Source organism: Equus asinus, chromosome 9 (genome assembly GCF_041296235.1).
Source record: "Equus asinus isolate D_3611 breed Donkey chromosome 9, EquAss-T2T_v2, whole genome shotgun sequence".
Lineage (NCBI taxonomy): Eukaryota > Metazoa > Chordata > Mammalia > Perissodactyla > Equidae > Equus > Equus asinus.
The window spans coordinates 31194953-31210581 of record NC_091798.1 but is presented as its reverse complement, the minus strand read 5'-3'; the positions used below and the strand labels follow the sequence as shown (position 1 = coordinate 31210581).

The 15629-nt window shown below is 42.1% G+C and overlaps 1 protein-coding gene across 5 annotated transcripts in view; it reads right to left on the bottom strand.

Moving 5' to 3' along the window:
* The window catches only part of SH3TC2 (SH3 domain and tetratricopeptide repeats 2), a 70684-nt gene that overhangs the window by 47678 nt on the left and 7377 nt on the right, over window positions 1-15629 (bottom strand). The window contains exons 1-3 of one of the 5 annotated variants that reach the window (XM_070517224.1): window positions 4257-4355; window positions 1847-2847; window positions 621-748 (exon numbers count right to left, since the gene is read on the bottom strand). In XM_070517224.1, coding sequence (XP_070373325.1) covers window positions 621-748; window positions 1847-1853 — 135 coding nt within the window. In that variant the 5' untranslated portion in view covers window positions 1854-2847; window positions 4257-4355. Of the gene's footprint in view, window positions 1-620; window positions 775-1846; window positions 2848-4256; window positions 4356-15629 lie in introns of those variants that run through there. The other 4 variants (XM_070517225.1, XM_014852586.3, XM_014852585.3 and 1 more) reach the window with 4 other exon arrangements.

The window sequence follows — 15629 nt, the reverse complement described above, 5'->3', positions numbered from 1 at the left end:
GTCTTTTCCTCCTGTCATTCTAATATTCACAGTTATTAACTTTTGATTGGTAATTTTGGTACTTAAAAAGAAGGATACTTAGTGGTTACCAGCAGCTGAGGGAAGGGGATAGAAGAGAGTTATTGTTTCATGGGTCCAGAGTTTCAGTTTGGGGTGATGAAAAAATTCTGGAATGGATAGTGGTGATGGTCACACAACAATGTGAATGCATTTAATGTCACTGAATTGTATGTTTAAAAATGGTTAAAATTGAAAATTTTATGTTATGTATATTTTATCACAATAAAAGTCAAATTTGCCACCTTAAAAGAAAGTATACTTAGTGATTTGGATGTTGTAATGATTCCCATTCTACAGAGGTCAAGCAACGTGGAAGGTCATACAACTAATAGTGGCAGATTTGAAACAAAGACTTCTCTGACTTTGCAAATCCAGGGGTTGCCCCATTCTAAGTTCCTGCCCATTCTTCTTGAGCAAAGAATGTGTACATTTTCTTTCAATCAGTCAGTCGTATGTTTCTTGAGGGCCTACTTTGTTCTCGGCGCTGTCCTAGGTGCTGAGGAACCTGGAGCGGACGGACACAAGGCAGGCTCAGTTTGCCCCGCTCCGCCCAAGCTCACCTTAAACAGTGCACGCACCTCCTGGTCCTCATTCTCCAGCGCCCAGAGGCGCCTCCTGGCTGCTTCCTGCAAGGGGCCGTTCACACACCTCTTGGAGCGGCTCTTCACACTGAAGGAGAGCGTCAGGTCTTAAAGAGAACAGAGAAAGATCGGGCTAGAAATGAAATAAAAGGGAAGAATTAGATAAGCCCCAATGTTTCCCACACCCAAACCCTAAATTGGTGTCCTTAGTAGTTAGAGATTGCAGGTGATCCTAACGATTCTCGAAGAACTTTCCTTTAACTCTCCCCCCGACCGCCTGAAAAAAAAAACATGCTGAAGCCTGGAATGTTCTGGAATCCCAGGAGTTGCTGCGCTCGGATTGGTTATTCCTGCTTTGTACAGGCTTTATCCCTGCGCTGCCTGGCACAGAAGTAATGGTGTTGACACAGAACCAGCTAGGACACATATTTCCTCCTGTGGATGATTGTGAAAGTTCAGAACAAATACTAATTTATACATATTTATGGGAAAGTATTTATACGTCGAATTTATATTTAATAGATACTACATACTTTATGCATTATACAGACACAAGTACATTTTCTCTAACCTGTTTCTTTATGATAATACATTTATTAATGTTAGGGTAATTGGTTAATGTCCATCTTTAATTTCTTCAAAATACATATTCATTCGACCAATACTGTGAGCAGAAGATATTTTAGGTGCTGAGAAACAGCAGGAAACAAAGCAGACGTGGTCCGTGTTCTCATGGAGCTTGTACTCTTGACAAGTACTCAGTTCTATGAACACAGTAATTCCAGATGGAGAAAAGTGCCATAAAGAAAATGTAACAGAGTAGAGAGGCAGGTTGGTGGAGCACTTGGAGGGTGGGGCGTGCCTTCAGAGAGTGCTGTCGGGAAAGGCCACCCTGAGGAGGCTCATCATACAATTGCACTTTGCCGTGTGTCTTCCTTAGACAATAAATAGCAACCCCGTTAATAATTATCAAACAGAGTGAACCGAGAAGGCATCAGGCTGGATAATCACCAAGGTCTCTCTTCTATCCCTGACTTGCCAGGGCCTTTGCAAATTCCTGAGCATGTTAGAGACGGCCCCTGTCATGCTGACCTGGGTCCACAAGGCAGCCCTGGACTCCTACCTTTAAAAGGCCTGTCTTTAACCTAAAAGTCCTGAAAATGCTATGGCTGCAGACCAGCTCCAATAAGACATGCCCAACTGACCTGACATTGGTGTGAACTTCGGGTGGAGGTTTGTTCCACTCGATTTCTCCCTGGCCTGTGTTCTAATGTCATCCAAGCCCTCCGTCTTCAGCAGTCCAGGTCCAGCCCTATGACTGTAGCTTCGCTGCACCCTGATCTCTAGGAGGAGGTGAAACCCGGGGAGGAGGAGTCACGCAGCCCCAGGCTCAAGACTTGGCTGTGCCCTTGCTTAACTGCACCACCCTGAATGGTTAATTACCTCTCTACACTTGACTTTTCTCATTAGCAAAATGGCTTTTACAGTACCTATCCCACAGGAGTTTTAAGAGGCTTACTAAATGAGCTTATGCATGTAAAGCTCAGATTCAGTGCCTGGTGCATACTAATTGTTCAATAAACACATTAAGCATTAGCAGTTGCCCCTCAAAAACCCCCCACCCTCAGCCCAGTCCTCCAGCGATTACTGCTCAGGCTGCCTTCATCTTGTCGCGCCTGTAACGAACACTGACTCGAACTGATTCTGTGATTCCTTTTCATCAAGCCTGTCTCTCCTGTCCTTCCAAAGCCTGATCCAAACTCCCCTCTAGAATCTCTCTCGGAATAGCCCCTGATGAATGCCAGCCCCTTCCGTGTGGTCCTCTTTGCCACCCACGTGAATCCTTGGACATGTACCTCAAAATACCAGGCTTTAAGTAAGTAAGCTGCCTTTGAGATCTCAGCCATTAAGAGCTGATAGTCAGAGCAGGCCTCTGGGCCCACTGTGGAATCCTACAGTGCCCTCCACATCACCAGCCGCACCAGACAGGGAATAAACTTCAAGTTCCCTCTAGTTTTAGTGTGAAGTGTATTTTATCATTTTATCAGGTTTTTACTCCTTCTGAAAACGGGTCATTTAAGCATGATAATGTATCTGATTGATTCCGTCTGTGACTCTTCCACAGAAAGGAGAGGTTGGCAGCTGGAGCTGAGTCTCCCCTTCTCACTCCGTGACCTTCCTGGAGGCAGCATCATGGTTGAAGATGCTGAAAGATGAACAAGTTCAGCCTCAGTCAGTTAAGTTTCACCTGCAGGTACCTCTGTTCATTGGCCTGCATGCGTTGATAAGGCAAATGCTGACTCCACTGTGTCCGTGAAACGACAGATGGTGAGTCAGCTTTGTGCAGGGAGAGCCCAAGCTGACAGACAGATAAGCAGATTGACACAAAAGCGAGAAACAAAGGACAAGGTTTCCCTCATTGTCAACCAAGAAGTTTGACAGAATTTGAAATTGGGAAAAGAAAGCATCTGGGATGACATCTATGCAACATCTATTTCTGTGATTTATGTTCTTTAAAACATTCATAATGTAAATTTTTCCACAAATCTATCTTGTGCATGCCAGAGAGATGTATATTTTTGGACGGCAATGGAACATCAAAGTTACAAACGAGGGCCAGGGATTGAGTCCCTTTCTCATCACGTATTAACTGTGTGGCAGTGGGGAAGCCACCTCCCTCTCTTAGCCTCTGTCTGCCACCTTCAGAATGGGGACTTTTGTGCTACGTGCTAGAGGTGAGCACATGAGGATGAGAAGAATATGCGGGGGTCATTCAGCATGAGCTTGGCACACGCTTTGCCCTCAAAAATGGTCTCTGTTAGTGTACAACAGACACTGAATCTTCTACAGGGTTAACCCTGGAGTTTCTGGTACAAGGTTCAGCCCGGCTGTAGCTCTCTCTGATGACAACTCTGTCTTTGCCAGCTGCACTGAGACCTCTTAAGGGGAACCTTGTGATAGATGTGTATTGAAAATAAGATTTTTTTCACATTAATTTCAAAATCTTTTTCTTCTTCCGAAAGATTCATACAGATGCCCTTCTGCCCAATCTCACCCCACATATTTAACTCTTCGTTCACTTATTCATTTATTTAACAAATACTTATTGAGAACCTACTATGTATAAGGTACTGTGTTAGGTACCATATAGAACACAGACATGACTTCTACATATTTATTCAACTATTCGTGTGTTTATTTACCAAATATTTTCTGAGCGCCAACTGTGTACAAATAATTCTGTTAGGTACTACGTAGAATATAATTATTCAAAAAAAACCTTGCCTTCCAGCATCTTAAAATCTAATCAATGATATACTTTCTTTGATACAGCAAATATGTACAAAGCTCCTACTATGTGCCAGCTTGTGAAAAGCTTTGAATGTGAGCCTGAGAAGGTTTAACTTAATCTTATAGGCAATGGAGAGCATCACAAGATTTGTGAGCAAGTGAGTGTCATAGTCAAGGTCATACCTACAAAGATGCATTTGGTGGTGGTGCCAAGAAGGAAAAGGAGGAGACAGCCCGCAGATGGGGGAGATGAGGAGGTTACTGCAATATTGTACGTGAAAAGTATATTTTTTTAAATAGGGTTTGTCTTGGGGGTCTGGATACCTGGAGTCATGTTCTGTAGCAGGAAACATTTTTCCTTGTCTTCAGATGAGGATATAAACTCAGTCAATGAGGTTGGATCCTTCGGAGGAGTTTCTTTACCTGGAAGAGATCAAGTGAAAGACCCTTTGTAAGAGGGCAAACAAGTTACAAGCAAGGACTTCAAGTTTTTGTCAAGTGACAATTTTTCTCCAGGGCTGGTGGCAGGCAGGAATTCTAACTATCATCATTACGTTATAATTATTCAGTACTCAACTCTTACCAAAGAACTGCCATGCGTGCTATCTCAATCCCACAGTAGCCTGAGTTTCCCCGTTTTATTAAAAAAAAACAGATTCCCACCCACAGGTCAGACTGAGTCCCACGGCCTAGGACACTGAAGGTGCTCGGTATGTGTTGAGCCTGCCAGGTCATTATAGCTCCGACTATAAGATCAATGGGTGGATAATGGAAGTGCTGGAGCAGAGCAAGGGAGAGTGGCGTCATTAGGGAGCTGACAGGGGCTTGGTTGTCATGGCCCTGACATGTATGATTGTCCCCAGACTGTCATTCTGTGTGCCACTAAATAGAGTCCTATATGGAACTTTTCTCCTCCCCAGCTCTCCAAAATGTTTCTGTCTCTGCAGCTGTAGAATTGGAGTGAAAAGGAAAAGAAAGAAGATGATGGCACAGGCTGGGGTTAGGGAGAAGGCTATTTTGACAGCAGAGAGTTGAAAACATAAGAGAAGGTAGCTATAAAGCATGAAGCAGAAGATATAAAAAAAATAGGAGGGAATTTCACAAGTATTGCTGTAGAGTGTGGGCCTCCTTCATGATATCCCCAAAATATACCAAGAGAACTCAACTCCTGAACACATTACTTTTAGTTACTCTGTTCTTTTGCATGAAACTGCTGAAGGACTATACCATGGCGTCAGAATATTATAAGCATTACTTGGTCCCGGAAACAAGGGTTAGGAATCAGGGCTCAACTACTATTTGTGAGTCACCCATTTAATCCTCCCGGTTTCTTCAATTGTAAAATGGTGATGAGCCAAAGTCAACCAGGCCTACCAGGGTTGCCTTCTGGACCTGTGCTTCTGTTGGTGCAGCCTGAGGGTGATAAGGCACAGAGCAATGACCCTCCGTCCAGTCGCTGCTGATTAGTGCTGAACTCAAATCCCCCTGTTGCTCCCAGGAGCCTCCCTCTGTGCCTGTGCAGGCAGATTTTGAGACCCAAGGGGAAGAGCTTCCAGTGCTTCACAGCAGGAGCATTTAGCACTTTTTTGGGCGATGTACAGAGAGAATGAAATGGATTTGGGCTTGAATAGGCAGAAAAGGGGCCCATCAGCTCACAGCTCTTCATCCAGTAAATCTTGTCAGGGGTCAGTGCTGAAAGCTAAACAGCTTAGCTGGAAAGCTGGAGGGAATGAGCTATCATTGGGCAAGATCATTTTGTAGTTCTGCCTCCAGGAACATAAAGTAACTGTAGCCAAAAGGCACTGGCTTGGGAATCATGAGATGGGAAATTGAGCATAAGTCAGACTCTCCCTTACGTTTGTTGAGTGGCCTTGGGCAAGACATTTCATCTGTCCGTTCTTTGAGATTTCACTTTTCCCACTCATAAAGGAGGGATTGATCTAAGTCAGTGCTTCTCAACCCTGGCTGCCTATTTGAATCACCCAGCATGCTTTGTAAAAATGCCAGTGGCTAGACCTCATCTCCAGCAGTGCTGATTTGTGTGGCTGGTGGTGCACCCCAGCCATAGGTATTTTTTTTAAGTTCCCCAAGTGATTCTAATTTGAGCTAGTTTTGAGAACCACACATCTGGATTGGTGCTTCTCAAATGTTAATATGTGTATGAGTCACCCGGGGAAAGATTTTATTTTGTTTTATTTTTTTTCCTTTTTCTCCCCAAAGCCCCCTGGTACATAGTTGTATATTCTTTGTTGTGGGTCCTTCTAGTTGTGGCATGTGGGACGCTGCCTCAGTGTGGTTTGATGAGCAGTGCCATGTCCACGCCCAGGATTCAAACCAACGAAACACTTGGCCGCCCTGCAGCGGAGTGCGCAAACTTAACCACTCGGCCACGGGGCCAGCCCCTGAGGTTCTGCATTTCTAATACGCTCCCAGGTGATGCTTCTGCTGGTCTCAGGCTCACACTTGGAGTAGCAGCCTGCTTCCCTACTCTAGGACAAAGTCTGGAGACATAGACCAAGAGGCCTTTCAGGCCATAGCAAACCCACAAACATCTTTTTTTCTCCTTTCTTTTTTTTTTTTTTTTTTTTGCCCACACAGTGAATTTTTAAAGTTTGAATTGCTTGACATCATTTAGAAATCAGGATATTTTACATAACCCAAATGCTTGGCTTTGCTTTGAAAACTGGAAGATCTGTAGCCTGAGGCCCTTGTTCTCATGTGGCAATAGTCAGCTGGGGCTGAGTGGTTGCTGCCCCTTTGCAGGGCGTTGGTTCGCTGGCTGCCAGGGTCCCCACAGTGTCAGGTCACTCACACCCGACCCTGGCAAACTTTGGGTGTGTGTCCCTTTGCTTTGTAAGACCGCATGAGAAGAGACAATGGCTTAAGGGTGATGAGAGCCCATGAGGTGAGCCAACCTTGAAGAAGGAAGTCCAAGATGGTGACCCTGGCTTGGGGAGAGGGCAAGGCACACAGCTCTTAAAGGATGTGTGCTATGTAGAGCAGAAAATCAGAGTTTCACAGAAAGTGATTTGTGGACAGTCTGCATCAGAATTACTTAGGTTCTTGTTTTTTAAAAGATACCTGTACAAAAATATTTGTAGAAAAATATAGAAGAATATGGGCATGACTTGGAGTAGCCAGTGACTTCCTTAACAGGATGGAGAATGCATTACCCACAGGCACACAGAAAATGGATAAATCGGAATACATTAAAATTAGGGACTTCTGTTAATCAAAGATACAATTAAGAAAGGTATGTGACAGAGTATAAAAAATTATAGACAATATGTATATTCATCAGAGAGCTTGAATCCAGAATATATAAAGAACACTAAAAATCTGTAAGAAATAGGTAGTCAACCTGCTAGAAAAATGAGCAAACGGCTTAAATAGGCATTTCACCAAAGGTAAAATCCAAATGGCCAAATAAATTTGTGAAAATTTCCTCAAGCTCATCAGGGAAATGAGAATTAAAACCACACCAGAACACCATTCGACGGACTGGCTAAAATGAAAAGACGGACAAAGTCAAGTGTGTGTTAGGATACACAGCAACTGGAATTCACACCACTGCAAGTGTGAGGATAAATTTTGGAAATTTTCACTTGGGAAAACTCTTTGACGGTATTAGTTCAAGCTGAATGTATTCACATACTAAGATTCAGCAATTCTACTCCTAGGTATATACCCAAAAGAATACACACACATGTTCACCAAAACACATCAACTGAAATATTCAGAGCAGCCAAAACCTGGCAAGAACTCAAATATTCGTCTACACTGGAATGGATAAATAAATGATAGTGTGTACAATTAAAACAACACAGTAATGAGAATAAACGAATTACAGCCACAGGAAGCAGCGTGGATGGAGATACTCACCTTGTGAACATTTGCCAAGCTGCACACATATAATTTCATACACAATTCTGTATGAATGGCAAATTTTAATAAAAGATGAATTAAAAATATTCCTGGAGCCCTTCTCTACCTACTCTACCTCAAAATATCTAGGGGTAGAGTCTGGGATGTGCCTTTTTAATTAGCACCTTGGGGATTTCTGATGTCCTCCAGAGTGTGAAAAACTGGAGTAGAGGGGGCCGGCCCTGTGGCCAAGTGATTAAGTTCGCGCACTCCACTTTGGCGGCCCAGGGTTCGGATCCTGGACGCAGACATGGCATCACTCATCAGGCCATGTTGAGGCGGCGTCCCATATGCCACAACTAGAAGGACTCACAACTAAAATATACAGCTATGAACTGGAGGGATTTGGAGAGAAAAAAGCAGGGGGAAAAAAGAAAGAAAGAAACTGGAATAGAAAGAGCTGTTTCACCAGAGGCCTTGGGACCCACGGGCCAGAGGGCAGCTCCTGGAGAAGCAGCAAGGAATCTGGAAATTAGAATGAGCTCTATCACAGGAAGAAGAGCTGAGAGCTGCACAGGGATTTGCAGGTTACGGAGTACTTTTACACAGGGAATTATATTTCAACATAAAGGAATTTGAAGACTCAAGCTGGGCCTTGAAAAAGAGCCAGAGATGATGCAAGGCAATAAAAAACTATCGTACAGAATGAAATACTTCCAGAAAAATATACAATTTTTTTAAGTGACTGAAAGGAAATAAACCAAAAGATCTATGGTGGTTATTGCTGAGTCATTTTTAATCATGTTTTCTATTCTTTTTTCTACTTTCCAAATATTCTGTAAGGGGCATGCATTTGTTTTCTAACACTGGAGGCAGGTAGAAAAGTGGCTAGGAACAAAGGCTCTACAATCAGACTGTCCTGGACTCAACCCCTGGGTTTTTCATTAGCCATGTGACCCATGTGAACCCAGTCTATGTGGTTCAGATGGGACTGACTCCATCCGTAGCTCCAAAGGTGGGCACATGACTCAAATAAGCCAATCAGCTTACACTGTGCCATGGCCACGTGACCAAAGTTAAGCCAATGAGAATTGGTCCCAGGCCCCACGTGAGCACTTTGAGGGGAAGAGAAGATTTCTTTCCACTACACTTGGAGCTGTGAATGTGACAGTCTGGAGCTGTGGGGCCCACCACAGGGAGAAAGCTTGCCTGAGGTTGAGGCCAACCCAGTTCAAAGAGAGCTTAGGAAAGCTAACTTCCTAATGACATTATTTGAATATCTTGATCCAGCCCTACCTTAAGCAAACAGCTCCCAGACTTTTCATTTATGAATCAATAAATTACTTTTTGTGAAAGCTAGTTTCATTTTTATTATTATTATTATTGGTCAGAAAAAGTTGCTAACACTCAATTCAAATAGCATTGAGATTTGTTTAAAAACTGCCAAACTGCCAAATACTTTCCAAAGTGGCTGTGCCATTTTGCATTGCCATCAACAGCCTAAGAGAGTTGCAGTCACTCCACATCCTCACCAACACGTGACAGTATCAGTTTTTTAGTTTTAGCCATTCTAATAGGTTTACAGTTTTATCTCATTGTTTCACTTTGCATTTCCCTAATAACTAATGATGTTGAGCCTGTTTTTCATGCACTTACTTGCCATCCATGTAATTTTCTGAATGAAAGTGTCTGTATAAACGTTTTGTCCCATTTTAATTGGGTTATTTACCTTCTCATTACTGAGTTATGAGAGTTTTTTTTTTTTACATTCTGGATACAAGTATCAGATATGTGGTTTGCAAATATTATCCCCCAGCCTGCGGGTTCCTTTTTGCTTTCTCAGTAGATTTCTATGGGTGAGGGGAAAGCAGGGTTACCAGTAAAGAGATCAGCAGGGGAGGAGGAAAGAGCTTTGCATGCTCATGAGACAGCAGAGGCCAGCCTGTATGTACCAGAGAGGTGGGTGATCATGGGGCTAAAGTTAATAAAGTAGAGGTAGGATAGAGAGAACATTGTGAGGCAAGCAGAGGAATTTAGAATGGATACAGCAAGCAATAGGGAGTCATGAAACATTCTTGAGCATGGGAGTGGCATAATGAAAGGGGCACAGGAAGGACAGGGAGAGGGAAGGAGGACAGACAGGGAGGCGAGCTGAAAACCTTCTTTGGCAATCTAGGGATGTGAATGTGAGAACGTGGACTGTGATCTTGTTGATGAGAAGTGAGGGAATATAGTGAATGATGTTGTATTTGAAAGTAAGAAAAGAGAAGGAATCTCCACATATTGAATATGAGGGATAACAATGAGGAAGAGGCAATAATTGTAGAAAATGAATGTTAGAAGAGATTTAAGAGATCAGTTAGTTCCACTTCTAATTATACTATCAAAAAACTGAGGCTCAGAGAGGAGTAGTGATTTCACCAAGGTCACACAGCAAGTTAGCAACAGTCATGACAAATAAAAATGGCAAGTAATAGGATATATTGGAATATATGAGGAAGCCATTTGGTGTAAACCTAATTCGGCCTGACCTTGTCTTTCCAAAAGGGCCTGACCGAGGCCATTGAGCATGCATTGTATATCTGCTTTAGAGATCCCCTACGGCAAGAGCAAAGGCCCTTGAGATAAAGGTGCAACTTCTCTCCCCCTCCCAACGTTGGCATCTCCTTAAGGATTAAGCATCTTTCTTTAGGCTGGGAACCGATTGCAGTGCTCATCTGTGACCGCCCGGCCCGAGGCAACACACCTGACACCCCGCAGCGTTCACTGAGACAGCAGACCTATCTGCCGTTTCCATCAATCGCTGTGCTGACAGAGCAGCCTCGTGACTATTGTGGGAGGGACATTTCAATCATATGTGAAACACCCTCTTTGAGGGTATATAACCATCCTGTATACCCCCACTTCTTTGGAGTGCTCTGTTCCTTTGTGGAAAGTCTCTCCTGGGTTATAATCCTCAGATTTAAGCTCAGAATAAACTCACCCAAATTTTCATTTATAGATTGGTTATGGATTATTTTCGTCAACAGTTCTTGGCGTAGTCGTGGCAGGATTTCGGAGAAACCCACCGGAGGCCACCTGGAATCTACACTGAGCTGGCATTTGGTACCAATAAGGGCCCATTGAGCCCCCCGGATTACTGCATTCTTCAGGTGACCCTGGTGAGTTCTTCTGAAACCCGGACCTCCTTATTTTAAGTTGATGGTCCAAGAGTTTATATGAGCTGGGTAAGGTCTTAAGACTAGAGGTTTTTAAGGGGTACCGGTACATACTCTAGGTAAGAGGAACCTAGGAGGAATTTGCTAGGCCAGAGGAGCCTAGAGGAACTTGGGAGTGAATGGAGAAGGCTGACGTTTTTAACTTGGCTTTAAATTGGAAAGAACTGTGTTTACAAAGTCTGAACAAACTGCTTGATAGAGAAATGAGAGACTAAACGTGTTCAGCTCCGAAGAAAACGGACATTTGCTCCTCCCGGCCTTTACCAAAAGGCATCCTTAGGTGACTAAGGACCTCAGCAGGAGTGTCAGAGGATCAATCCTCACGACGTGCAGCGGTCCCATAGGGAACTCCACTCTCACTCACGGTAATTAATTACAGGCTCGTCCGGGGACACGCACATAAGGGCTGGTCACCCCGAGCTCTGAGTCCCACGGTGGTTTTAGACTGCCGGAGGAGAAACCGAGGCACGTAAGAGAGTGTTTATGACCTTTTATAGGGAGTAACACTCACAAGCAGCACACTTCTGACCCACTACACTGTCCTCAGAAGTTGTTTGGACTTTATAACAAAACAAAATTAAAAGAGAAGCAGGAAATCGAGCTTCTAAAACAGCCCAAATCAGTTCCCGAATGGGCAGCCTTTCCTCCAGACTCCGGTTGGCTTTATGACGTGATTGCAATTGCTTAACAAAGGGGGATCCCAAGCCAGATTGCTAAGGCCAAATGAGAGAAAGAGGAAAAAAACTCGGAAAACAAGTTTTTCCACCGCGGTCCGCTATGAGAACACCTAACTAATATAAGGAAAATCTTTGCTCTGTCTGTCTGTGTGTCTATACATGTCACAAAAGTTTTTATATTTTACCTCCGGATGGTACAATTTCTAAAGAGCTCTATTCCATTGACTTAAAGTAAGCACTTACAAAAAGTTTTTCTGAATAGAACTAACCCAAATGTCTTTAAAGTTTATGGTCTGAATTAGGGCTGCCCCAGGGAGAGAAGTCCAGGGCATCCTCACCCACATACCGATCTATATGACCAGATTCGTATCTAAAGTTATAGGACCACACAATAACCAGACCCCATCTGCACTGAAATCATCATCCCTTACTACAGGAACCCCAGTGGGGCAATTTTCAAGGTAATGGCTCCTTTTCTTTCATCTCTCTTAGAGTTACAAGGGCCATTTTCATCTCCTTTTGAGCTTTGCAACCGGGAAACAAAGAAATCTTTAAAGAGTCAAAGGCTCCACCCCTGGGAGCCCCAACTTTGAGTTTCCAGGCCTGATCACCCCAGCAACCCTAAGTGGGGTGCCCTCTCTTGACAGTTGACTCATTGAGAGTTTTAGTCACCTACTGAGTCAGTCATGAGGGTAGGAGACCTGTGATTTATTCTGTGAACTGTCCTGCTGGGATTGTGTGCCCAGCGCAGGAACTGTTGTGTGACTCTTATCTTGATAACCCTCTGGAAGAGGCCATGAGGGCAAGGTTCGATCTCTTCTTTTCCTTTCTTTGTCTGTTTTGCTCATCATCTCTTCTGTTGTCGCCAAGTTGAGGTTAAGTTCAGGCTGGACCTGACCAGAACCTGGACCTTCTGTAAAATCGAAAACTTGAGAACCTTTTGCCAGGGACTTAACTCTCAACCCTGGTACTGGGAGCCCCGGCCTCCAGCCAGTTCCAGGCCTTTGTAGGCTCTGCACCCTTCTCCAGTCCACCATCAGTCGGACACTGGCTTTACTGCCATGGGGAGTGCTGTAAGCATCCCCAGAGACTCACCACTCGGGTGCATTCTAACTAATTAGAAAAACTTTCAATTGCATAGGTTATGCCCCAGAAACTCCAGCTGGGAGAAAACTTGAGGGGTTTCTCTGTGCCTTTATGATGCAATTGGACAGGTAGATCAACCTAGAATGTCATTCAAGTTACAATCCAGTTTCCGGGAAATCAAGAGCAACTGTCCTTAGAAAATCCTTGCAAGACTGGAAATACTGCTCTAGAGGCAGTTCAGATTCCACCCAGTTCCTTTATCTCGAAAGGGATTATCATCGCCCCTCTCCAGAAACTACTTCCTAGCCCATTACTAATTCCTAAGACTGAAGAAAAAAAAAAGGGGGGGGGAGGGGGAGGAAAAAACAGCTTCCAAATTCTTTTTGGTAACAATCTTGAGTTCTGCTAAGTTAAGTGATAAAAATCTGAGTATCTGGGTCATTTTGGCATTGGATAGAACACAAACATTGCTAAACATCTAAGTTTATCTACTTTTGGCTTTTTATTGCAGAGATGCTAAAAGTCTTTGGGTCTTTTACTGTAAAGTGACGTGTTCCTAGAAATTATGAAGTGTTTAGAATGCTGATATAAAAGACAATTCATAATTGCTAACCTTTTGTCTGTTAATGGTTAAAAGTTCTAATTAACATATATAATTAAAGCTATTGGAAATTAATAAAAAAAAACAGCTCTGCATTCAAGGAAAGTTAAAATGTATGTTTTCAGTAAAGAAGGTATAAAGAATGGAAGTATTTTTGTTTGTTCGGTTAAGAAAGATAAATTTGTCCTGATGTACTAGAAGGAAGAAAGCAAGCATGGGACAAATTCTGAATGCAAAAGAAGTTATAGAAGGTTTGTGAAAGAAATTCTGAAAAGAGTTTTATGCCTGGTGAAGTTGGCTAAGATTGAAATGAATCTAATTAAGTAAGTGGGTTTTAATATGAAAAAGTAAACTGGTACAAAAACTAGAATTTGGCTTTCTCTCTTAAAAGGATAATTTTCTTAAACGCTTAGTCTGCTCTTGGTAAAGAGATTATAAAAGATTTTTTCCTTCTGAGTAAGTTTACAAAAGATCTATGTTTTGTTGTATCTGTGTTTGTGTTTCCTAGGTGCAAAAAGACAGAGGTCTCTCTATTAAGGTTTTTTTGTTGTTGATACCTAAGCATTGTTTCACAGTGAGTGTTGTTTAAATAAGTGTTTTAAAAATCTTTTGATATTTTTGACAAGCTTCTCTCTCTCAAAAAAAATTCAAGTCCTAAATAAAGGTTTTCCTTTGACCTGGATGAAGGAGGAGGCTTTCTCTGAGGATTTTGAGAGGGCCCCTGGGACTTCACAGAGAAATTTGCTCTCTCTTCCTATAAGGTGGAAGATTCTAAACTAATTAGGCTTATTTGGTCTGTTAAATTATACTGGAAGCATTGTCTGATAAGTGATGATAATCTTTCTTAGTTGGTATTATGTGGTAAATGTTATTGATATAAGTGTTTTGAAAATTATATAACATTCCTAAAATTCTGATCTGTCCTGGCTATCAGCCATAATTCTAATTATTAGTTTAAGGTGTTATATATCACAGAAATAATCAAGTTTCTCTGTCAATTGTCATTTTTAAGTCTTTTGTTGTTTACAGTTAGTTGTTTTACTCTGATGCTTTTTGCTTTTGCAAATATGTCTCATCTTAGGAGGAATTCATGGAAAAGACTATGACACACTCTGGATTACAGTTTTCTGGCAAACTTTCAGATCATAGAACTGAACTGGGTAAGAAATTACAGAAATCTAATAGAAAAACTGATGACCTCATAAAACTGCTAACAGAAGATTAAGATCAAGAACAGATCATACAGGACTGAATGAACTGAGGATGATTATAATTTTTTTATGACTTTTGTTTGACATTTTGTTTTTGATGTGTTGTTTTCTCAGATTTAAGGAAATCTTTTTCTCTTTTCTCTTCTGCTAACTATGCCTGATAGCAATTTAGTGAAATTATAACTTTATGAGCAGAACTGAAACATTTATCTTTTTCTCCCTACCTGATCCCTCCAGAATTTGGAAACTCTTTGTGAATGAGTATGGTTATTTCGTGGCAATATAGTTATTTGCATAAGTTCAACAAGAATCTGTTCTCCTTATAACAGGACACATCTGTTATCTTACCAAAACTTTGACTGGAATGTCATATTTGAGAGAAACATACAGACTCAGATATGACAATACTGCCTTTAAGGAATAAGGTTGACTTTCTGGAAATAAAGACACTTGGAAATATGGGCCTGATACCCTGCTTTACAGAGAGAGATTCCAGCAATCTTGCCTGGTAAGTAAGGAAGCTTGCTTATCTGGCAGGTGCAAGGAACCTCAGAATATTTTGGGGGGACATCGAGAAGAGAGGAATCCACCCAAATCTGTAGGTACTGCAGGCAGAATCTGACGGCAAGTTCTTGGCTTGGTTTTCCTGGCCTCGAGAGGTCTTTAAAGTTCAATCTGAGATTCCCATAAAAGAATTCCAGCAAAGCAGATTTAAGAGCCTACATGATCAACTGCTATTCTTGCTGCTCTTATGTAAATAATTGGGCCAAGTTTCTTGAAACCAAACTTATTTTGCAAACCAATTAGTCTTAATTTGACTATCTTTGGTAAAAATGAGGGTGATTTTAGAGAGAAGAATTATGTTTCAGTGAAAAACTATAATATGCATTTGTGGATATTAGATCCTAGTTCTGTTAATTGTCTTTGAGGCTTTTTCCACCTGTGAACTGGACTGAATCCTGAATTCTTCTACTGAAATATCTGGTTACAAACCTCCAAACTAATGTTTTCAATTTTTACCTCATTTTCATTTGGAATCA